This window comes from Podarcis filfolensis (genome assembly GCF_964270895.1).
Source record: "Podarcis filfolensis genome assembly, chromosome: 2".
Classification (NCBI taxonomy): Eukaryota; Metazoa; Chordata; class Lepidosauria; order Squamata; family Lacertidae; genus Podarcis; species Podarcis filfolensis.
In genome coordinates, this window is record NC_139605.1 from 68971352 (window position 1) to 68995505 (window position 24154).

At 42.4% G+C, this 24154-nt stretch overlaps 1 protein-coding gene across 6 annotated transcripts in view; it reads left to right on the forward strand.

Annotated features, from left to right (window-relative positions):
- Positions 1-17010, forward strand: part of RAD50 (RAD50 double strand break repair protein) — a 135554-nt gene extending 118544 nt beyond the window's left edge. For all 6 annotated transcript variants that reach the window (XM_083600083.1, XM_083600082.1, XM_083600080.1 and 3 more), the window contains 10 exons: positions 22-215; positions 391-501; positions 1433-1525; positions 2701-2814; positions 4178-4305; positions 8300-8524; positions 12748-12833; positions 13570-13712; positions 15579-15712; positions 16620-17010. In XM_083600083.1, the coding sequence (XP_083456209.1) occupies positions 22-215; positions 391-501; positions 1433-1525; positions 2701-2814; positions 4178-4305; positions 8300-8524; positions 12748-12833; positions 13570-13712; positions 15579-15712; positions 16620-16806 (1415 nt within the window). In that variant the 3' untranslated portion in view covers positions 16807-17010. The remainder of the gene's footprint in view (positions 1-21; positions 216-390; positions 502-1432; positions 1526-2700; positions 2815-4177; positions 4306-8299; positions 8525-12747; positions 12834-13569; positions 13713-15578; positions 15713-16619) is intronic.
- The last annotated feature ends 7144 nt before the right edge of the window (positions 17011-24154 follow it).

Below are 24154 nucleotides of genomic sequence, written 5' to 3' on the forward strand. Positions count from 1 at the left end.
TGCCTTTAATTACATTTGCAGTTACTGGTAAAATTGAATTGAAGCAGACTCTTAAACAAGACCAACAAAATCAAGTCCAGAATCTGAAGAGTGCAGTGAATGAGCTGCAAACAGAGAAACTTGAAATTTCCAGTCGTATGCAACGTCGACAGCAGCTGGAAGAGCAGCTAGTGGAGCTGACCACTGAGTTGCAATCCTTGAACAGAGAGATCAAGGTAAGAGGAACAGCTCCTATGCTGGTGTGGGTTGTTTCTTCTCACATTTCAGTTTTGCTGAGCGTCACAAAAAAAATCAGCCAAGCCATTAAAAAGTTAAAATGTGCATATATAGAAGTAGTGACAAACTTCTAATTTAAAATATACATATTGGTGGTTTGTTTTTTGTTTTCAGGAAGCAAAGGAGCAGCTATTTCCGCTTGAAGCAACTTTAGAAAGACTGCAACATGAGAAAGAAGAGTTAATAAGCAAAAAGAACACAAGTTACAAAGTGACACAGGAGAAGGTTAGACAGCCTGTCTTCAGTTGTTTTGTTAAAATAATGCAGCCTCTTACTGCAGTCAAAGATACATACCATATTTTTCCGTCTATAAGACAAGGTTTTTACCCATTTTTTAAGGTTTAAAAATGTGGGGTGCCTTATCTATGTAATATAGCAATTAAATATATAAATAAAGACGGTACTTGCTCTAGCAGTCGCAGCTCCTGGCAGTGCCGAGCCGGGGGGCCTCCGTAGTCCGCTTGGCTCCTCCCCCTCTGCCGGCCCTACAGCTGGGAGGGAGGCTGTAGGCTGTTCATTTTTGCCATGCCGCAAAAAATGAAAGGGGAAGGGTGGAAGGCCGCCTGCAAAGTGGAGCTGCTGATCAAAGATATATCTCCCCTCTGTGCCTTTCCTCCGTGGGAAAGGCACAGGAAAGGCACAGAGGGGAGAAATAGCTTGATTGGCAGTTCCGCTTCGCAGGTGGCCTTCCCTCTTTGTTTACAGAGTTTGCATGGGTGGGGGAGGCTACGGAATAGCAGGCGGCACAATGTTACTCGAGGAGCTGCGAAAATTTCTGCACTGCTCGCGTCGCAGAAACCAGCAGCAAGCAGGCGGGCTAATGGCGGCAATCAGGCAGCTGCGACTGGGGGAGTTGTGTTCTGTGTTCTGGCAGGTGAGCGATTTTCGGCATTCCCACCAAATAATCCTCCCCAAAAGCTCAATCCCCCCCAATTTTCTAAATTTTGAGGTCCCCAAAATAGACGGGGGCATCTTATAGACGGAAAAATATGGTACCCTTCCAGGTTAAAGTACAATTAGTATTTTTAAGTGTACTTGAACAATATGTTGTCTTTGAGATAGATAGATAGATAGATAGATAGATAGATAGATAGATAGATAGGCAGGCAGGCATGTCTTGGAAGCAAACACATTTTTTAATATGTTTTTTTCACAGATAAATGAGATTAAAGAGAAAATTAAAAACATCCATAACTATATAAAAGAGATTGAGAACTATATTCAAGAAGGGAAAGAAGAATATAAACAGGTAATTGCAAATATGATAATACCCTCTATAAGAGTAACCTGTTCCTTCCACTGTCAGCACTGACAGAGAAACCGGAATCCTCAACTTCACTTTTTATAAGGAAAAAAAATAGGGTCATCTAGCCCAACCGCCTGCAACACAGGAATCTCAACAAAATCATAGAAGACAGGTGGCCATCCATCTTTTGCTTAAAAACCTCCAATGAAGCAGAGTCCACCACTTCTTGTGGGAGTCTGTTCCACTGTCAAACAACTCTTACTGTCAGAAATTTCCTAATGTTTAGTGGGAATCTCCTTTCTTGTAACTTGAAGCAGTTGGTTTGTGTCCTAGCCTCTGGAGCAGGAGAAAACAAGCTTGCTTCATCCTGCATGTGATAACCCTTTCGATATTTGAATATGGTTATCCTATCTCCTCCCATTCTCCTCTTTACCAGGCTAATTCCCTCATAAGGTTTGGTTTCCAGACCCTTGATCATTGTGGTTGCCTTGTTCTGCACATGTTCCAGCTTGTCAGTATTCTTCTTAAATCGTGCCCAGAACTGGACACAGTAATCCAGATGTGGTCTGACCAAGGCAGACTGTGGTTGTACTTCTGGCTTCTTGGGCAGTTACATGATCTTAAAAACCTGCTTGTGTAGCCTTCCTCTGAAAATACATTTACACGGCAGCCTCTTAGCTTAACACAGACACTGGCTCTCTCCTCCTGATCTTCACCAGCAAAGTATTGTTAACACAGTGGGGATGAAAAACTTAATACGCAGGCCTTAAGTGTCCACTTTCTTGTTGACTTCCTCTGGATTTTGCCTTATCAACTTCCTCTGCTCCCTTTCCCAACTATCAGCTAGCTTCCCATTATTCACTTACAAGAACCTTCAGCCAATCAGAGTCTGTTGTTTCTCAGACAAATCAGAATGAATTTACTTGATGCAGCTCCCATCTATAAATATCAGACATAAATATTAAAAATGATCACCTCCCTCTCATCTTTCAGAACCAGTTGTCAAGTAGCTTCTGCTAAACAGACTGCAACTTAGTAATAGTATACATAATAATAGCATATACTGCAGCATCAGTGGTCACAGAAACCTGTTTTTTCAAAACGGAACACAAACAGCATTTCTTCACACCTTCCAAAGTCATGTTAATTTTTTTCATCTCTGTGTTTTCCTTTTTTAGCAAAAGGAATCTGAACTTGATGAAGTCAAGGATCTGCTAGCAGAATGTGAGAAAAAGAAAGAAACGATAAATAAAGAAATTGGAACTATTAGACAAAATATCGATACTCAGAAGGTACGTTTGTCTAGTTCAGATATTTTTCTCAAATATTGTTGATATCTATGCATAGTAGACAGTAGTCTTTGTTTTCAAAGTAGCCTTCTGTATGATTCTGACGTACTTAACAGCAGCATTAAGGGCCTGAGAGAACACTCCTGTGAGTCAAACGTCCCGCAAATAAGTTTGAAAAGAAAGTATTTTTTATTGAATTCACTCAATATGTTTTGGCAGCATGCGCGTTTTGCACGTATCGTCAAGTTGAATTGGTCATGTGCCTCTGATTGACCAGTTAGCATAACAATTTAACTTGTGACATTACAAAGTATTTTTAAAATGCTATATTAAAAAATCCCCTAATAGGGAAATCTGGCTTGCTGACACACTGCTCCAGAACATGTGATTGCTACTCACTAATATCCCCAAGAAGCCCAATTCAGGACTGCAAATCAAGGAGCTAAAGAACTTATCCTCCCTTGTGCCAGTTCCACCTGCTCTGTCAAATTATTTTACTGGGTCCGATGACATATGTCATGCTACGTATTCATCTGTAGGTATACTAGCATCATATGTTATCAACCCACATTATTCTTTGGTTATTTCTATATCTTAAAGAGGGGGTGGGCATGAACAGCGCATTAAATTGAATATGTAGCAGTAAATAAAGGAGCATTTCATTCACCCTGAACCAGGAATCTTTTACATTTGACCTTTGAATTAGCCACCACTGTATCTCAAGTTATCATACTACATTTTTTATCTACTCAGTGCTTCTTGTAAAGTACGTTCTTTCTAAACAAAAGGTTATTTCATATTAATTCAATTAGATTTTGAAGTTCTGCTACCATTTTCCTTTTGAGAATTTAAAAGACTTTCATATCTGTATATTTTTTTTAAATGCCCCATCCCAAAGGCTGAGGCAGGTGACAAAACAGTAATCTTTTTACATAACTTTCTGGATTGGTATGGTTGTTTTTAATTATCATTTATAAGACTTTGTTCTTTTTGCTTGTCAGATGTTAGGGTTCAACTCTGATTTTAGTTAAAATTACTGAAATACCAATTCTGTGAAGTAATATCTGTTGTTTTTCATTGGTGATTACTCTCAGTTAAATGTATAAGATTGCAGCTAAAAGTACCAATTGAAATACAAGTACAGTGGTGATTGAAAACAAAACACTGCTACATTTTGTATAGTAAATACATAGCCCATTTTTAACTACAGCTCATGCTTTATTCAGAGATGCTGTAGTAGTGGATTTCCTGCACTGGCAGTGTAGTTAACCGGACTGTCTTTGAAATCCCTTCCAACTCTCTTCTCAAATAGTCATGGCACAAAATGATGATGATTAACTCACTAATATATTTTATTTGAATTTAGATTCAGGAGCGGTGGTTAGAAGATAACCTTACTTTAAGAAAAAGAAATGAAGATCTAAAAGAAGTCGAAAATAGTATAAAGCAATATTTGAAGGAGATGGGGGAAATGGAAGTCCCACAACTGAAAAGGTATCTTCTGAACTTCCTTTTAAAAGAAAAAAAATAATTTCTTAATTGCAAAGCAGTAGACCTTAATTATTTGCATATTTACCACTTTTCCATACTTGGTCCTAGCTAGTAGTCCACAAGTATTTGCATATTCACCATATCTTGATAGATACTTTTCTTGTAGACCAAACTGTTTTTCTCCTTTGCTTAGATAATCTAAGTTTCTAGTTTTGTATACTGTGGTCAACCTTGTAGCAACTACAGCATAAGCAATTTGATTATACTGAGAAGAGTGGTTTTAAATACTGTATACGATACAATATGATACGATATCTTTATTGTCATTGTCCCTTGCGGAACAATGAAATTGAAAACTACATAAAACTACATTAAAACTACAGAAAACTACCAGAAAACTACAGAAAAGCTACATAAAATGCTACAAAACTACATAAAACATTCAAAACCCCCTAAAAACTCTAAAACCCCATTTTAAAAAACACTATACTACAGAGACCCCTTATGCTGCGTTTAGAACCAGAATTGCATTAGCGTAGAAACTGTTTTTCAGGCGGCTAGTCCTGGCCTTTATAACCGTATACCTTCTTCCAGAAGGCAGAAGCTGAAAGAGATCATTTCCGGGGTGCGTACTATCATGTGCTATCTCTGCCGCTTTCTTATGGCACCTGGCAGCATAGATTTGATCTAAGGTGGGAAGAGTGCACCCAATAATTCTCTCTGCAGTCTTTACAACCCTGGATAGCATTGTTTTTTCCCTGGCCGTGCAGCTCCCAAACCACACGCACAAACCATAAGTTAGTACACTCTCCACAGTGCAATCGTAGAATGCCATCAACAGGTCCTTTGAGAGATTGTTTTTCCGGAGGATTCTCAGAAAATATAACCTCTGCTGTGCTCTCTTCACCAGGTCTTTGCTGTTCTCTCCCCAGATTAGGTCGTCTCTCAACTCCATTCCCAGAAATCGAAACACTGAGACCTGTTCCACGCACTTCCCCTCAATAATAAGTGGCTGAATATTCAATTTACATTTCCTAAAGTTCACAATGATCTCTTTTGTTTTCTTTAAGTTAAGCAGTAAGTTGTTTTCCCTGCACCACTCCCCCAACTGCTCAACTTCCTTCCTATAGGCCGTCTCCCCCTCTCCAGCCGTAATTAAACCAACCATCGTTGTATCATCTGCGAACTTAATGATCTTATTACTGGGGTATTTGGGGGCACAGTCAGCTGTATAGAGCGTGTATAAAAGCGGGCTCAACACGCACCCCTGCGGCGTCCCCGTATTCGTGATGAGATCCACAGAGATGTGGGAACCCAACCTGACCTTTGGGAACGGTTTGATAGAAAGTCTAATATCCACCTGCACAAACATGGTGGAAGTCCCAGGTCTAATAATTTGGGCACCAATCTATGCAGAAGAATAGTATTAAATGCAGAACTAAAGTCTACAAATAACAGTCTCGCGTAGTTCCCTTGCTTCTCCAAATGAGTCAGGACAGCATGTAAAGCCATTGCCACAGCATCCTCTGTGGATCTCTTTGCCTTGTACGCAAACTGGTAAGGGTCAAGTCCCACTGGCAGACAAGATAAGATGCGCTTCCTCACCAGTTTTTCGAAACATTTCATTATAATGGGTGTCAGCGCCACAGGGCGAAAATCATTCAGACTGTCTATCTTTGATGTTTTGAGCAGGGGTATAATGGTAGCGGATTTCAGACAGGGTGGAACAGTGGCTTGGGCCAGAGACTGGTTAAAAATCTTCGTAAAGATTCCTGCCAGTTGGTCCGAACAATCTCTTAGCACCCTGCCAGCCACCCCATCCGGGCCCATAGCCTTCCTCGTGTTTACCTCCTTTAATATTCGCCTCATTTCTCCCTCTTCCACCCTGGCAGCATTTTCTGTAGGTAGTGACGCCAATAGCTCTGGCATCCCTTGTTGGAGTCACTGTTGGTGTCACCTCAAATCAGGCAAAGAAGGTATTCAACTCTCCCACCAAGGAAGCAGTACTCTCTACCATTGATGAATTCCTTGATTTATAACCAGTCAGATGTTGGACTCCCTGCCACATTTGTCTAGTATCATGATTTCTCAGATGGTCCTCAATTTTTCCTCTGTACTCCGCTTTTGCTTTCCTGATACCCCTCTTCAAGTTCGCTCTTTCTATGCCATACAACACCCGGTCCCCAGTTCTAAAAGCAGAATTCCTGGCCTTCAATAATCTCCTAACCTCTCCTGTCATCCAGGGCTTCCTATTCGGATACAACTTAACATACTTTTCCCTGGTGACATTTGCTGTGCAGAATCTAATATAATCCAGGACCGTTGATGTATAAGTTTCTAGATCTTGATGGTCGAAGATATTCCAGTCGGTCTCCTGGAAACAGTTCTGCAGTTGCTAAGAGGCTCCCTCAGGCCGCACCGTAACCATCCGTGTTTGTATCTGGCCTTGTTTCCTGAGGGGTGTGTATACTGGTGTCAGAAGCAGGGACACATGATCTGAACCACCGAGGTGCGCCAAGGTCTTGACCTCATATGCCCGTCTAATGTTCGTATACACCTTGTCAAGAGTATTTTCTCCCCTTGTTGCACACTCAATGTGCTGATGGAATTTTGGGAGTACTGTCCTCACATCTGTGTGATTGAAGTCCCCCGCAATAATGTGCACAGCCTCTGGGTATCTGCTCAATTTAGCATTGATGTTTTCATGCATACTGCTCATGGCCCTGCATGCATTTGCAGTTGGTGCTATGTACACCGCTGTTAGCACCACTGTTGTAAATTCCTGGGGAAGATAGAAAGGATAGGCTAGCATGCACCATGTGAACTACCTTTTGGCAAGCTTCTGGTGATACTTTCTAAGTCAAATTCACCAAAGCACCTAAATTTATGCACGATCACACTTGACCTCTGTACTCTGTCCTCAGTATCAGGCTTCCTTATTCTCATGGTGTAACTCAACGGGTGAATTGCAAGTTTGATTATGCCCTAATGCCTCAGATAGGTTTTTTAAAAAAAATGGCTAAAAGTGGACAAATATCTGTCTTAGGTACTCTAAGAATATAATAGTAGCCTTACTGGTTTTAGAACCCTGATCACAGATTCTGTCTCTTGTGGGGAGCCTAAGCAAATACAGAAGGCTTCTCACTACCGGTGTTTGCCCTGACCAAATGGGAACAAGGGACTAACCATGCAACAATAGGTGAAGGTCTAAGGACACAGTCCCTTTGAAATTGTGTTACTCCGTCATGCAAATAACTGAATAGGGCTTTAATCCAGTGTCTTTTCTTTAGCAGTGGCCAGATGGTTGGCCCAAAAGCAGGGCATGTGTCATGTTTAAAATGCATCTTGCATTATTTAACCATTTCTCTCGTAAGTTAGGAACCCTAATGAAGCAGAAGCACCATGACCAACCTGTGTATTTAACCTAGCAGGCTTACTAGAGACATTTATGCTTATCATTCTTTATAACAGCCTTCTTCCCCCCCCCCCTTTTTCTCAGCAGCTGATATTAAAAGCTGTGCTGCCTCTGGTGTTGGAATTTCCAGTTAAGGTTGATAGCTAAAAGCCATTGATACACTCCATGAGTGTAATCCGGTGGAATGAGGAGCAAGATCCCATGTCCCTGTAAAACTAGATGGTCCCCAATCTTATAGAGCAAATGTAGAGGGGATGCAGGGCATTGCATGCAAAAGGTGGGAAAGATTGCTGAAAATTCCCGCCCTCCTTTCCTCCCTGTTCTGCTGACAGTCCCGTCCCGTCCCCCCGTCCCCCGTCCCGTCTTTGAATGCCACCCAGCAAATCTGTCTAAATATTTTAGGCCCAACTGAGACTCATTTTAAATGCACTGCCATTTATTTCCATCCTTTTCTCTTTCCCTCTTTGTGGCTTGGTTAAGTTATTATAAACAACATCAAGCAATTTACTCATGGTTAAGAAATCACTTTCTGTTTACCACTATAATAGATAACAAAGCTGTATATTAACTTCTACTTGACAGGGACCGACAGCATTTAGAGGAGAAAATAGAAGAATTGAAAAGAAAAGAAAGCTTGGCGCTTGGTCGACAGCATGGATTTGAGGAAGAAATCCTTAGGTTTAAGAGAGAGCTGAGAGAATCACAGTTTAAAGATGCTGAGAAAAAATACAAAGAAATGATGATTGACATGAGAACAACGGAGTTGGCAAACAAGGATCTGGACATTTACTACAAAGCACTGGATCAGTGAGTTGTTTAAATAGTATGTTGGCTTTGGTAACTATCAATTAATCAATTATCTCCCCAAGGAGAGCTTTAAAATTTAGCAGGCTGAATTTTTCCTGAGAGACAATACAATAGGTATATTTATTGTCTTGCCTATCGGTATCTATAAATGTTACTCCTAGCCTTCAGAATTTGGGATGACGGTGAATACATTTTTAAAAAATGTTACATGTAAATTGTTGACATGCAGTTATGTGTCATTTTGCCAAGCAGACATACACTAGCAAATTTGCAGCCTTAAGATTTCCTTTTGATAATGGAGAGCTTATTTACATATAATCAGAAACCAGTGAGGAAAAGAATCTCTTCCATTTACGAGAATCTGAATTCTGCTTACGTGTCTAGGAAAATATGTTCACTTTAATGCTATTAGTGTATACTGTGTAGGCCCAGTCATGGCACTGAAACCACTGTGGTTGCCCTGGTTTATGACATTTGTCAGGAAAGACATGAGGGGGGAGTGTGACCTTTGATACTGTTGACTAAGTATCTTTGTGGAGGGTCTTGGGACAGTTGGAGGGCACTGTAATTCAGTTCTGCTCCTACCTTCAGGGCCATTTCCAGATAGTTATAGGAGGCTACTGTTCAGCGCTATGTGAGTTGTCCTGTGGTGTCCCACAGAATTCCATTTAGTCTCCCATGACACTTAACATGTATATGAAGCCACTGGGAGCTGTCATCAGGCGCTTTGGAGTGATGTGTCACCAATATGTGGCCAAGTCCCATTCTCTCTCTGTGTTCCATCTGAATTGGGAGATGCAGTTGTGATGTTAGACTGGTGCCTGGGGTAGTTGATGGGCTGGATGTGGGCCAGTAAACTGGAGCTGAATCTTGAAAAGACAGATGTGTTCTGTGTCCCAAGTTTTTGAGTCTTGGAGGTAGGAAGATGGCCTGCCCTGGTTGAGGTTGCACTCCCCTAGAATAAACAGGTTCATGGTCTGGGGGGTGCTGCTGGATTCAACATTGTCACTGGAGGTTTGGGTGGCCTCTGTGGCTAGGAGCTCATTTTCCAGCTCAGCTGGTTTGCCATTTATTGTCCCTTTTGGACAGAGATGATGAGGCTATGCCCCAGTAATTTCCATATTTAATCATTGCAATTCGCTCTGTAGGAGGTTGCCCTTGAAAATTACTTGGAAATTTCAACTGGTCCAAAATGCAGCAGCCATTTGACTGATCAGAGCTCTGTTTGGAACTAATACAACCTTTGTTTAAAACAGCTTCACTTTCCCCCAATTCATTTCCAGTTCAAGGTGCTCATACCAGTTTTTAAAGCCCTTAAATGAGTTAGGTCTCAAATAACTGAAAGGCCCCCTCTTTCTCTACATACCATCTCAGGTAGTAAGATTAACAGATAAGTACCTCTTGATAAGGGACGTGGGTGGTGCTGTGGGTTAAACCACAGAGCCTAGGACTTGCTGATCAGAAGGTCGATGGTTCGAATCCCCGCGACGGGGTGAGCTCCCGTTGCTCGGTCCCTGCTCCTGCCAACCTAGCAGTTCGAAAGCACGTCAAAGTGCAAGTAGATAAATAGGTACCGCTCTGGTGGGAAGGTAAACGGTGTTTCCTTGCGCTGCTCAGGTTTGCCAGAAGTGGCTTAGTTATGCTGGCCACATGACCCAGAAGCTGTACGCCAGCTCCCTCGGCCAATAAAGCGAGATGAGCGCCACAACCCCAGAGTCGGCCACGACTGGACCTAATGGCCTTTACCTTTACCTTTACCTCTTGATAGTTCCACCACCCTTAGAAGGTTTTTCTCTTTTTGTGGAGAGGAGTGGCCTGGGAGAGGGCATTTTCTGTGGATGCTTCTAGGTCCACCCCACATATGTTAGTTTGGCACCTCCGTTATGCGGCTTTCACCTGAGAACCTGAAAGGAAGGAAGGAGGCTTTCCTGTCCCCTCTCCCCAAAAAGCCTCTCTGAATGGTCTGGGGATATTTCTGAGCTGTGGGATTTGGGAAGACCCTCCCTTGTTTGCTGTGGCACTATGAGAACTGATCCATTTGCAATGCTACAATAAATTAAAGAGGACAACCCTGGCTACTATAGCATGCAAACGCTACAAACCATATTCTTAAGCTGCTTAAAGATGTAGCAAGTGATAATGTTTTCACACAGCGCAAAAGGAAAGAGGTAACGTATGAAGGTGGGAAATGTAATATTAGGCCTCCTGCCTTTTTTTCCCCTTTTCCTTTTTCGAAAAACAAAGCATCTTTTATTGCCATGGGTTGTTTCCTCCCTCCAAACATGATAAGAGGTAACATTTGCTTCTTTTTCTGCATCCTTATCTGATGCACTCAAATGTGCAACACAGTTCACCAGCAAAAAATAACCATGACTCAACATTAAACAAATTTGATGTTATCAAATGGAGAGCTGCTATATGAAGCTTTACTATAATGGAAGTTATGACTAAATATAACTAATAAGTATAATGAAAGTAATATTTCTTGGTATAAAGACCAAAGGTGTTCCATGCCAAGCTACCGCTTTCCATTATATGTCTTTCCTCTTGACCTCTAGTTCTCCTGTTACAAAAGATGTAGCATCTAGATGAGTTTCTAGGTCTGGCACCTTTTGAAGCATTCAAAGGAAAAAACGATGCATGGTTCACCTGATCCAGGTGTTACAAAGCACAATGAAACTTCTACACATCAGGAATTTGTTGACTGGTGTTGGAGGAAGTTCTGTGCGCACAATGCAGACTTGAGTGCATGCAGAATTACCTAGCAAAGCCAACAACAAAAAGGCCTGTTTGTGTAGGAGCTATATGTGTGTAGCTTTGCACATACACTTTGATCTGTGGATTAGTATCTAGATTGGAATGAGAATTTGTCATTGAATAAATCTTACATGATTAATATTCTCAGTCTTTTGTTGGCTTAATTAGATATGATGTAAATTCAGAAATTATCTTGCATCCCCATCTTCCTCTTAGGAATGGGGTACTACATTTTTAAAACTTTGGGTTTGCATGTGCATTATCCATACTTTTTATAGCCTTTTATATTCCATATATAGCCTCAGAAAGACATAAATATAAAGTTCAGCCACTGTGAACACAAAGTTTTAAAATGCAAGCCAAGCTCACACACAGTAGAAAACCTTGGGAGTTATTAAAAGACAAACACACCATAACTATTAAGAAATTTAGGGTCTTTTAATAAACTACTACTAGATCAACAAATTTCATAGCAATTTCAGTTCATGTGCTTTACTTTATTTTAATTATTAAAAAAAACTCCACTATTCTAGCTTTCCTGGTTTAATTCCTTTGTCTCTGCCATTTTTCAAAGATACAAAGTTTCCATATTTTAGCAGTAATTCTAAATTGCACTTAATATGAACTTCTAATTTGTTTCTTCCTGTGATGCTACCCTGGCCCATCTTATAGACATTTACCTACCTAAATATTTCAGCCACACTTCCTTATAGAGAAGAACACGTAGACCCATTCCACACCTACCTTTGTTTGCAGCAATGATTGACAAAAGTCTCATGGGATTTATTCTATTTAATTGTAGATTAATTACCTCAAAATAAAAAATGTGGCATTAATAAGTTTGGGTTCTATCAGCAAGAAAGTCTTTATACCAAAACAGAAGCAAAATTTATGCGAACGTGATTTAAATGAGTTCCCTTGTGAGGTACCCCTGACTTTTAGGTCCAGTCGCAGACGACTCGGGTGTTGCGCGCTCATCTCATGCTATAGGCCGAGGGAGCCGGCGTTTGTCCGCAGATAGCTTCCGGGTCATGTGGCCAGCATGACTAAGCTGTTTCTGGTGAACTAGAGCTGTGCACGGAAACACCGTTTACCTTCCCGCCCGAGTGGTACCTGTTTATCTATTTGCACTTGATGTGCTTTTGAACTGCTAGGTGGGCAGGAGCTGGGACCGAACAACGGGAGCTCACCCTGTTGCGGGGATTCAGACCGCCAACTTATGATCAACAAGTCCTAAACCACAGAGCCACCTGCGTCCCGTCCCCTCTTGTGAGGAATAGCAGGATATAAATTTAATAAATAAATAAATAAAAAGTGATCATAAGAGAATTTCTAGATTCATCCATGTGACACACACATCATTTATTTTTCAAGTATTGTAGCACAAACTTGTATGCCTAGGGTAGAAAGAAAGTGAAGTCTGATGGAAGGAACATAATGAGCTGTGGTTTTTCTTTTTCTTTTAGAGCAATAATGACATTTCACAGCATGAAGATGGAAGAAATAAACAAGATAATTCGTGACCTTTGGCGAAGCACCTACAGGGGGCAAGGTACCAAAGTATTTCTTCTTAATCTTTTTTGTGTAGATTTATACTATATTATGCATTTTCTTAAAGATTCAGGATGGTTAAACATTTATTCAAAACCAAAAATATGTAGAAAATCAGAACAAAAATCAAAACATATTTAGAATTAACATTCCTTATAATCATTGTGGACTTTTTTTCTGGATAGACAAAAAAGCGTCCTCTCTTAAGTTACAAATAGGAATTCTAATTGGGGCCTGGAAAGGGTTATATTGTTAATGGTTGCATTACTGTGACTTGTATTTTAGAGTATATCTTTTCTGTAAATGGCTTTAGGATTACTTTGGCTCTGGGAAGTAATAAATCAATCTAATAAACTAAACTTCCTATAAAAAGTAGCATGGTTAATCCTGCTTGAGCCGTCTTGGTTTATCCTGCTAAATATATGCCTTTCTCATAGAGTCATTGATGTGGTCCATCTTGATCATTCCTTCTTTCTTTTTGTGACATGTAACTAGGGCTCTGTTCATTCTGCCAGTGCTCCTCCATTTAGTACTAGAGATGTAATTCATCAATTTAACAGGCTTGCCTATAGCCCTGCTTATCTGGATTATGAAGCTAATTGCTTAAGAATGTTTGGGTATTGTACATCATGCCTCTGTGAAGAAGATTGGACTAAAGAAAGTTTAGCTGCTTTAAGGCCAACAAATCTATTGATTTGGCAACTAACTGTAGTGAAACTGCTTTCTTTTCCATGCAGATATTGAATATATAGAAATTAGATCTGATGCAGATGAGAATGTTTCTGCTGCTGACAAGAGGAGGAGTTACAATTACAGAGTAGTAATGATAAAGGGAGACACTGCTCTAGATATGAGGGGCAGATGTAGTGCTGGACAAAAGGTAGGTAACAACACCTGTTTGGATGCCAGTGCATAGGATATGTTGGGTTTCATATTTGGTACATGCACAGTCAAAATATATTTTGCATTTTTATTCAAAAAATTATTACGGCATAAATTTCCACAGACTGGTCCACTTTGTCACTTGCATCTGGTAGAGGAGAAGATAGGTTAATATCATTGGTTGGGGTGGAGGGAGATGCAGCACATTGGGCAGGGAGACATTTTCCCAGATAAGGCACACACACTCACTGTAGTTACGTAGTACCTGCCAGAAGGGTAAACTGTAGTTTCCTCATGTTTCCACCCACACTTGACTTCAGATATCAGCCAGACTAATGACTCATGATGGCTGAATCCTGGTTTGGCTGATGATGAAAGGGTTCTACTCAAACCTTTTTTAGACCTATCTGTTGTAACCCACAACCACAGCTGCCAAAGAAATGTGAATACATGAAGTGCTTGAAATGGAAGGGAATCTATTGGAAGACCTGCAGGAAATGCAGTACTTGCATGCGTTCTCACCGGGAAAATGGGCAGGATGTGCTGCTTCCCTTCTCTGTTCTCTGTGGGAGGGGGGATATTCAAAGGATTAAAATGTGTTAGGTAAAACTTTTTTAGTACAGTCGTACCTTGTTTTGTGACCGGGATCTGTTCTGGAGCCCTGGCCACTAGACGAAAAGGATGCAGGGTAAAGCACCGCGTCTGCACAGAGCGGTTTGCATGCGCGATTTAGCGCTTCTGTGCATGCGTGAGTGGCAAACCTGGAAGTAAACCGTTCCGGTACTTTCCGGTTTGCCTCAGACATTCACCGGAATGGATGCTAGACAAGGCAGACGTTCGTGGAGGTATTACTGTATTACATCTTCTGAAGCACTATACTCAAGGTGATAAATATAATCTAGGAAGGGAAAGCTAATGGCAGTATGTAAGAACACATACTGCCGGATCATACCAAAGAACTATCCAGTCCAGCATCCTGTTCAGACAGCATCAGTCAGCAGAGCAGTGCAGGAAGGGTAGGTTTGTGCGGCTGTCTTCACAACACAAAGCATCACTTCACCCTACCAAGAAGGAGGGGCAAGGTATGGGAAGTTTGATGTGGTGGCAGGAGCATTGGATTGGCTCCATGCCCAACACTCTGCTAAGCAACCCATTCCTTCATCTTTCATTACGCAGCAGTGACATTCAGTGTTGAGAAGCCAGGTGCATAACCTTGTCCTTGCCTGTGCTCCCTCCTTGCAGACCACTGCTACATGAGCACAAGAGCACTCACCAACTCATGTTCCCATAGCAACTGGTTTTCCAAGGCATACTACCTCCAATACTGGAGGTATCACACAACAATCATGGCTAATAGCAATTAATATGTTAGAATACACCTGCATTAAAGTTAGTAATAGCTTTTATATGGCATTTTCTGATTTTTTTTGTTGGCTACTTAACTTTTCAGTTGCTTTACCTTACGATTCTATTTTGTATGTTTTCTAAAAAAAGTTTGCCCATTTTTATCAGCTAAGTATAGAAAAGCACTTGAATTTATTTAGAATTGTAGCTTAGTTCTTGTCAGATGGCAACCCTTTGTCCTATACTTACCTTTTCAGGCAGTAAAGAATTCACATTAGTGAACGTTCATACATTTTAAAAGAAATCTACATTGAAAACGCGCATGTCAGGATGAAAGTTAGGCTAGAATCCTTCCTGACATACTAGTTTTCTCTGTGAAGGGAAGATTTTATTCAGGGCAGCATTCAGTCACGTTACAGTCATTGTAGAGTCCAGATATGGTGCTGCCATCATGGTGCTTTTAGAAGCGTTTGTGTTTTGGTTAACTTACTGAATGGTTGCCTTTTACTTTTGGTTGTAGGTTCTTGCTTCCCTCATTATCCGCCTTGCTCTAGCAGAATCCTTTTGTCTCAACTGTGGCATTCTTGCACTGGATGAGCCCACCACCAATCTTGATCGGGAGAATATTGAATCTCTTGCACATGCCTTAGTCGAGTAAGTATCTGTAGATTTTACCAAGAAGCCTGTGGGAACCTAGGTGGGAAAGCATTAGTGAAAAGCAATTAGTGCCCATAGATCAGTCTGGCCCAGTCCTGAGGAAGGCCCTTATAATGCACCTCTGCTGCTTCATTTGCCTGGGAATTTTGAGCAGCAATAGAGATGTCAGCAGAGTCTTCCTCTATTATACTCCACTTTATTCACACCAAATTGAGTCCTAAAGCAAATTGAAAATGCTCTATAAATCCCCCATATCTTCCCAAAATAATTATTTTGATTGTCCTAGTTATCCTTTTATGAACACTTGCACCTCTCACCTGAGAAAAGGTTTGTGTCCCTGCTTGATACAAAGCTTAACACAGTGTAGTTTTAATTGCCCAAAAGTTAGATTATGGAGGGATCACTTACAAAGGAAAGAGCACCCAGAATGGACTGCTCTACGGATGAAGCAACTGCTGCTATTGGAAAAAGTGTGGAAGAACCTGGAAGCATGTATGTGTTTTCCTCCCTAAATATGTAAACCCTCACGTGTAAACCCTAATCCAGAAATTTAAAAAGATCAAACAATAATTTAGGGTACTGGGTCAATTCAGACATTTTCCTCTGCCATCTGATCAACAGGTGCGTTAGTCACCTCAGTTTGGTTCTGTGTGTTTTTTATGCTTTCCTCACACTTTTTTCTGTTCTCCATTCATTCCATTTCCCTTATTTGTTTTCTCTAGTAGCTGTTATTAGAGGGGTTGGGTATTGTTGAAGGACAGCTTTCTGTTGTATAAACGAAATTATCATAAACTTTAAAAATGAGTGGAATAATTAACATCTTATATATGCAGCTTTCTGTGCTGTTGCCACCCAGATTTTGACAGCTATAAGCTAACACATTCTAAATGTTGATTTTCCACAGGATAATCAAAAGTAGATCCCAGCAACGCAACTTCCAACTTCTTGTTATAACTCATGATGAAGACTTTGTGGAGCTATTGAGTCGGTCTGAATATGTTGAGAAATTCTACAGAATTAAAAAGAACATTGACCAGTGTTCTGAGATTGTAAAATGTAGCGTTACATCTTTGGAATCATATGTTCATTAGAGTTTGCAAATCCTTTTGTGATACGGGACTTATCCAAAACATAATAGAGTGAAAATAAAACTGCTTTTGGATAGCATCAGATGCTTGCTGATGGAGACTTTTTGCTGCATGTGTAGCTGGTTGATTTATATTAAACAGTTGTATTATTGAAAAGAGGGGAAATTGAGATTAAAATTCTGAGCACAGAAATGTGGTGTTCTAAAAGCTAAGCCTTCTTTCAATATTTCTCATGTGTGAGTCCTCTAAGTGTGTAGACCAGACGTCCCCAAACTCGGCCCTCCAGATGTTTTGGGACTACAATTCACATCATCCCTGACCACTGGTCCTGTTAGCTAGGGATGATGGGAGTTGTAGTCCCAAAACATCTGGAGGGCCGAGTTTGGGGATGCCTGGTATAGATCAAGGAGCAGGGATGCACCTCTATCTCTGCCCTCCAAATTGCCACTATAGTGCAAAGTTGCATGAGCAGAATGCCCAGTGTGTGAACTCTGTGCAGGTGGGATACCCAAATCACACAGAACCCTTACTCATGAGCAGGAAGGAGCTCAAGCTTTGTGCTTTCTGCTCAGACAACTGTACAACATGTAATTACTGGGGGTGTTGGGGCAAAGCTAAAAGTGTAGCCCTCTGCTTGCTGTACATGATGATGCACTACACAGAGTAATGTATTGTGTTGCAGGGAAACATTGACCATGGCTCACTGGTAGAGAACCTGCCAGTGTTCTCTGCAGTCTCTGGCATCTCCAGATGGGGCTGGGAAAGACTCCTGCCTGAAACCCTGGGGACTCACTGCCAGTCATTGTAGTCAGCACTCAGCTAATTAGATCAAAGATCTAATGTAGACAACTTTCTATATTCCATCCTATTATCAAAAGTGGATCTAGGGGAGCACGACCGGTTTGGTCACACTGGGTGCAGAGCTTCTGGGGTACTGCAGCAGGCACTGCAACTATGAAATCCAACGGAAAGTGAGAAGCAGTAGTGAGTGTCACACGGGGCACACCTGAAATCTGAGACGCCAAGGTCTCCCACCGATACCATACCATTTTATAACATGCGATGCAATACGTGTCAACTAATTCTCAATAGCTTTTTCATTCTATCAAACTTTGACCCATTTGGCATTAATAATAATAATTTGGATATTTTGTGGTATAGTTTCTTTGCATTTCTCCTTAATGTGTTTCATTGTGTCACGGTGAGCTTATTGAATGCCCACAACATTTGCTTATACTTTAAAACTTCCTGTGGTATATATCTAAAATAAGAATTGAAACACATGGTTTCAAAATTTAACCACTGATTACAAGATACTGTGCATGCTAACATGAAACGATACTTAGCAACAGGGACTTGGGTGCAATTTTTCATGCAAAAATTTCATCCTGTGAACTGATACAGACTATTTTTAAAAATGTTCCATTGCTCTGAATTACTCTTCTAAAAAAACCCTTTGTATTAACTGTGTACTTCCTAAAATATACTTCAGAGATCATCCTTATAAAACAAAAATGGAAGGGGAAAGTTAGAGTGGGCTATCCCTGCTTCTGACATTACATACTCCCACCATCAAACTACTTTCCTAGGCAGGCAAGACTGTTAACCAAACTAAACAGTAAGGCAGGCAACTGAATGTTGGGCATGTTTTAGCTTCATATCAGGGACAATTCCAGACCTTGCTTGTGTCCTTACTTGCGAGTTATTCCATGTATTACACCAGGATTCTGTCAGTTTCCAGCCATATGGAATGTTTTCTTTGGTCTAAGTCTGTAGGAGCAGACCTACTAATCACCCCTCAGGCCAGGGAGGCTGGTTAGTACCTGCCTGGCCTGATTGTATATATTTTTCCTTCATCTGAGTTGATCTTTCTTGGTGTGATTGCTGCCTGCCCACAAGTAAGGGGGTTTTCTGGCTGATTGGTGCTTGTAACAGTGCCAGATTATGAAGTAGGCAGAGTAAGCAGCAGCCTATTGACCCCACACCTTTTAGGGGCCCTGCAACAATGGATCAAAAGAATATTTGATCTTGAATGAAAATTACAATTTCTTATGTTCAATGTTATCCCTCTAGAGTGCGCACAAGAGAAACCTGATATGAAGCTTTCTGTGAGTTAGTGTGTGGCGAGTTCCCACAGATGCCAGATCCTAGTAGAATAATATTCACAAGTAGTTGAGTAGAAGCTTTGAGATAATTTGTGAGAGGCCCCCTGAGATTTAGACTGCCTAGGGGCCTCTCACAGGGTTTGATACGGCACTGGCGTGTAATATTGCTTGGTTGGTGGCCAAGTGTGACTTGTCCCAAAACCTGAAGGGCACCATGTTGGGTACTCCTCTACCCAAAACTCCACCCAGGATAAGGATCTACATGTACTTCCCCCCTGTGTAGGCCTGACCTAGGAAAGCCAAGCCTCTCTGTACAATTTTCCTCATATTATATACACTTTTGGTTCAGCCTACCCTCAGTAATAACTCCATTCCCTGTGGAATCATAGGGGGCAATTAAACTATCTGCCGGCCCCAGGAAATTCTGGCATCAAAAGGTGTGGACTGGGTGCATACCTTCAAGCCCCCCCCCCCAACCAGGCTGATTATGAATAAGGGGCCTCCTTTGAATCGGGTGGTTTTAGTTAAAGCGTGTAACACACTTTGAAGACTCTACAGTTCGGACCATCACACTTGAAAAGGATATTGCAGAACTGAGAAAGGTGTGAAAAAGAGCAACCCAAATATCTGGGGGCTGCAGCAACTTCCATGTTAAGAGAAGTGGCCAGACATTTGAGGATCTCAGTATTTCCCTACCCAGCATAAGTTGGAAATCAGATGTACACTCAAAAATAATATACTTACATGTGTATAGTTGTGTGTTGGTCCAGTGGCATCACTCCCATGAAAGACTGCCACTTCCTTCTCCCGCTCCTTTCCTGCCTCTCGTACCTGCAAGAGTAAATTTTATGTTTATTGTTAATGTAGCTGTTCTGTGCAAAAGCAGATGCTTTAAAAATACTCAACATTCCTTCAGCAGCAACAGAAGGAAATGCAAACTGCCTCCTTTCCTTCAGGCTGATAGAAACAAAATTGAAGTTGGGTGTGTGATAATAGCACCCAGCGAAATGTCACTATACATCTTTAGAACAAAAGAAAAGAAAAAAGTGTGCCTATACAATTCACTTCAGTGCATCCACATTCGAGCAACGTGGGTGTTAACTTGGGAAAATCAAGTTTAGTGGGGAGACGGTGCAGGTATCCACTTGGATCAAGAGGATGTTGTGTAAATTCCCCCTCTCCATCTTGAAATCCGCATTAAAACTCCAATGTGGATGATCACCATTATGGCTACTTGCTACCAGAGCTGACCCAAGACATTTTGGCACCTGAGGCGGATCAGAAAATGCCAGTGAGCAAAGATCTACACAAGAAACATGCGGTGGGGGAATCAAATCATTCTTGCCCAGCAGCTGAAGTGGGAATCAAAGGCCTTTGCGAAGGAAAAAGAGGCCCAGTCTGAATCATGCCGAGTGGTTGCAGAGCCCAGGATTCCAGAGGACAGCCTCTGGCGTTTCCTCCTAGGGATGGGAGATCAGCACCATTGCACAGTGGCCTCGCAAAAAGGAGGCTCTGGTGATGGTCTCTCCCCGCTCCTAGTGGGGAGCATTGCAAGCTGTTGAGGTGATGTATCCCTCCTCCCAAGGAGTGTCACAGCAGTCTCTGACACTCCTGCCACGCCAGCTGTGCTGTGTGATGCATTCATTGGAGGCCAGCTCTTCCGCCCCTGTGGACCCTGCTACGTGAGGCAGTTGCCTCACCTTGCCTCATGGACCATAGAATTGTCAAGTAGGAAGAAACCACAAAGGCCATTCTAGTCCAACCCCTTGCAATGCAGGAATCTTTTTGCCCAACATGAGGCAGATCGAGATTAAGAGTCTCATGGTCTACCAACTGAGCTCTCCCGCCCCACCTTCAAAATCAGAGGCACCATGCTTTTGTATACCAGTTACTGACACATTATAACCATCCAATAGTTTGACTTCACCCCCAAAGGCGCACTCCTCCATTGTCCCCCAAGACAAATGGATGTCAACTAACTATTGTCTCATACCTGCTCATGGGTTTTCCATAGGCACCTGATTGGCCACTATGGGAAACAGACTGTTAGGCTAGATTGGCCTTTGGCTGACCCATCAGTTCTCTTATGTTACTCATTTTTCACATCTACAAAGACCTGACTATAGCTTTATTCCAGCCTTAAAAATTTGCTTTCTAAGGGATCACACATATCCCTTACCCATACAGATGGTGCTCAGCTTTAGATGGATCTGTGTCTACAAATCTTTCTCTACCGTTAGCGAGTGATATCGGATGACACATTAGTTTTACCATTTTTTAAAATAGTGGTAGTTATATTGCACTGAGCATCAGAAGCCCAAGTTGCTAATAATTAGCACCACTTGAAGAGACAACTAATTCATGCTACAACTTTCCACCCCATGTATTCTGGCTGATACAGCAAGTCCAATTACTAATTCTTAGTTTGCTTATACGTGTAAAATCCCTGGGGCAACTTCTAAGAATGAGGTTCCGTTAGCTCCTACGAACCTGCCTTCCACTCATGCTACGTGAACTATCATAACCATTTCTTTTGTTTAGTATCATCATTTTTTCTTAAGCGTCACTTTGTGATAAAATCTTTTATCTACCTCTTGCTTGTTTGTCCCATGGTGGTTTATTTTAATCACTGACACTCCAGTTTCCTGCCAATATCCACATTAAGTTGCATCTTTTAAAATGACATGCTCCTTTTCTCTCTCCCCCCCCCCCCCCGCAAATAACAGCCAAAGAAAGAAACAACTTTCTTTTCTCACAGTGTGGTCATTTTCATTTTGCTAATCTTGGGCAGCATTAAAAATGCTATGCTACAATCATGTTGCATAAGAGAAACGTGTGGCGACTGTATTATGGCAATTGGCTGAAATCAACAACCGGGTCACAGTATACTGAATACCCTTCAAAATCAGACATACATAAAGCATATTGTAGTAGTCCCAACGAAAGGTTTACTATACTGTGAATGACAGTATAGAAGCGCCCTCTCCGACTGCATGGAGCCCTGAGAGCCACATGGTTTTCCTTGGAACTGAGGGTGATGAAACAATCACTGAGACGGCTAGAGTGCTGGTGGAGGAAAACTCATTCTGAATCTGACCGAACACGGGTTAGAGCTCCACATCGAGCATACCAAGTGGCAATAGTGACGGCGAAGAGGACTTTCATTGCCGCCTCTATTGCATCAGCAGAAAACAGCAGCAGGAGACTCTTTCAGGTGGTCCACAATCTAACAGAACCACCTTCACCATTGGGGTCTGGTGAAGACCCAAAGATCTCCTGAAATGGTTTGGCAAAGTTTTTTGCAGATAAAGTTGCTCAGATTTGGAAAGAGGTAGATTCCACTGTGGTAGTGGGGCCGGGACAGGAGAGTGCTGGAGTCCTGTCTGGTCAAATTGTGTAGGATCAGTTCCAATCTGTTACCTCCGAGGATGTGGACAGGCTGCTTGGACAAGTGAAACCGACCACCTGTTTCTTGATCCTTGCCCATCCTGGCTCATAAGAGCGAGCTGGGAAGGACTGGGTGATGGGCTCTGCAGGGTGGTGAATGCCTCCCTCTGTGAGAGAGTCTTCCCAGCAGTGGCGTAGCGTGGGTTGTCAGCACCCGGGGCAAGGCAAGTAATTTGCGCCCCCTAACCTGTGGATTTGCACCCCCTAACCCATGGATTTGCCCTAACCCCAGATGTTGCGCCCGGTGCGGCCGGGCCCCCCTGCACCCCCCACGCTACGCCACTGCTTCCCAGAGCTGCTTAAAGAAGCTGTTATTAAACCACTTCTTAAAAAAAACATATTTGGACCCGGCCAATATGATCAAATCTTCTGTTGTACAGTAGTTCAGCTCCTTCCTCCTGGGCCATGTCCAGAAAGTGGTGTTGGGGGATGAGTGTTCAGACCCCTGGGCTCTTATTTGTGGGGTGCCTCAGGGCTCTGTCCTCTCTCCTATGCTTTTTAACATCTATATGAAGCTGATGGGAGAGATCATCAGGGGTGTTGGGCTGGGCATTCACCTGTATGTGGATGATACCCAGCTCTACCTCTCCTTCAAATCTGAACCAGTGAAGGCAGTGAAGGTCCTGTGTGAGTTTCTGGAGGCGGCTGAAGGATGCATGGCGGCTAACAGATTGTGGTTGAATCCTGACAAGACAGAAGTACTGCTTCGGGGGGACGGGTGTGGGCAGGTGTGGGGGACTCCCTGGTCCTGAATGGGGTAACTCTTCCCCTGATGGTCCAGGTGTGCAGCCTGGGAGTCATTTTGGACTCACAGATGTCCATGGAGGCTCAAGTCAATTTTGTGTCCAGGGCAGCTGTCTACCAGCTCCACGGTACGCAGGCTGAGACCCTATCTGCCCGCAGACTCTCTCGCCAGAGTGGTGCATCTCCTGATTGGACTACTGCAATGCACTCTACGTGGGGCTGCCTTTGAAGGTGACCCAGAAACTACAACTAATCCAGAATGGGGAAGCTGTACTGATGACAGAGTGGCCGTGAGGACCATTGGCTCCCAGTGCGTTTCTGAGCACAATTCAAAGTGTTGGTGCTGACCTTTAAAGCCCTAAATGGCCTCAGCTCAGTATACCTGAAGGAGCGTCAACCCCCATCGTTCAGCCCAGATACTGAACTCCAGCTCTGAGGGCCTTCTGGCGGCTCCCTCACTGCAAGAAGCGATGTTACAGGGAACCAGGCATAGGGTCTTCTCGGTAGTGGCGCCCGCCCTGTGGAACACCTTCCCACCAGATGTCAAGGAAATAATTAACTACCTGACTTTTAGAAGACACCTGAAGGCAGCCCTGTATCAAAACGTTTTTAATGTCTGATATATTAGAATGTTCTGATATATGCTGCGATCTGCACAGAGTGGCTGGGGAAACCCAACCAGAAGGGTGGGGTATAAATATTATTATTATTTAGCTACATTGCTGCTCCTAGAAGAAGATACAGCTGATGAACCAACCGACAGGCATTACTCGTATCATGGATGCTATCTTGACATCTGTAATGGCTTTAGGGGTTGCTTGTGCGTAAATAGCCGCCGCTCTGGGCTAGGTTGGCTGGTTAAACCATTTCTCGCTGGACAGCCATCCACTCCGTGGCTGTTCAGTCGCTGGCAGGATCCGTCAGTGGGCGTTTCTTAAACCTTTTCCAACATAAAAGTTGTTTGACGCCCAGTCTCCTCCTACTCTCCCTGCGCGGAAGTCTTCTGCGCAGGGAGGGCGTGGGTAGCGGAGGACCTGTGCTCTCCCCGCTGGTGT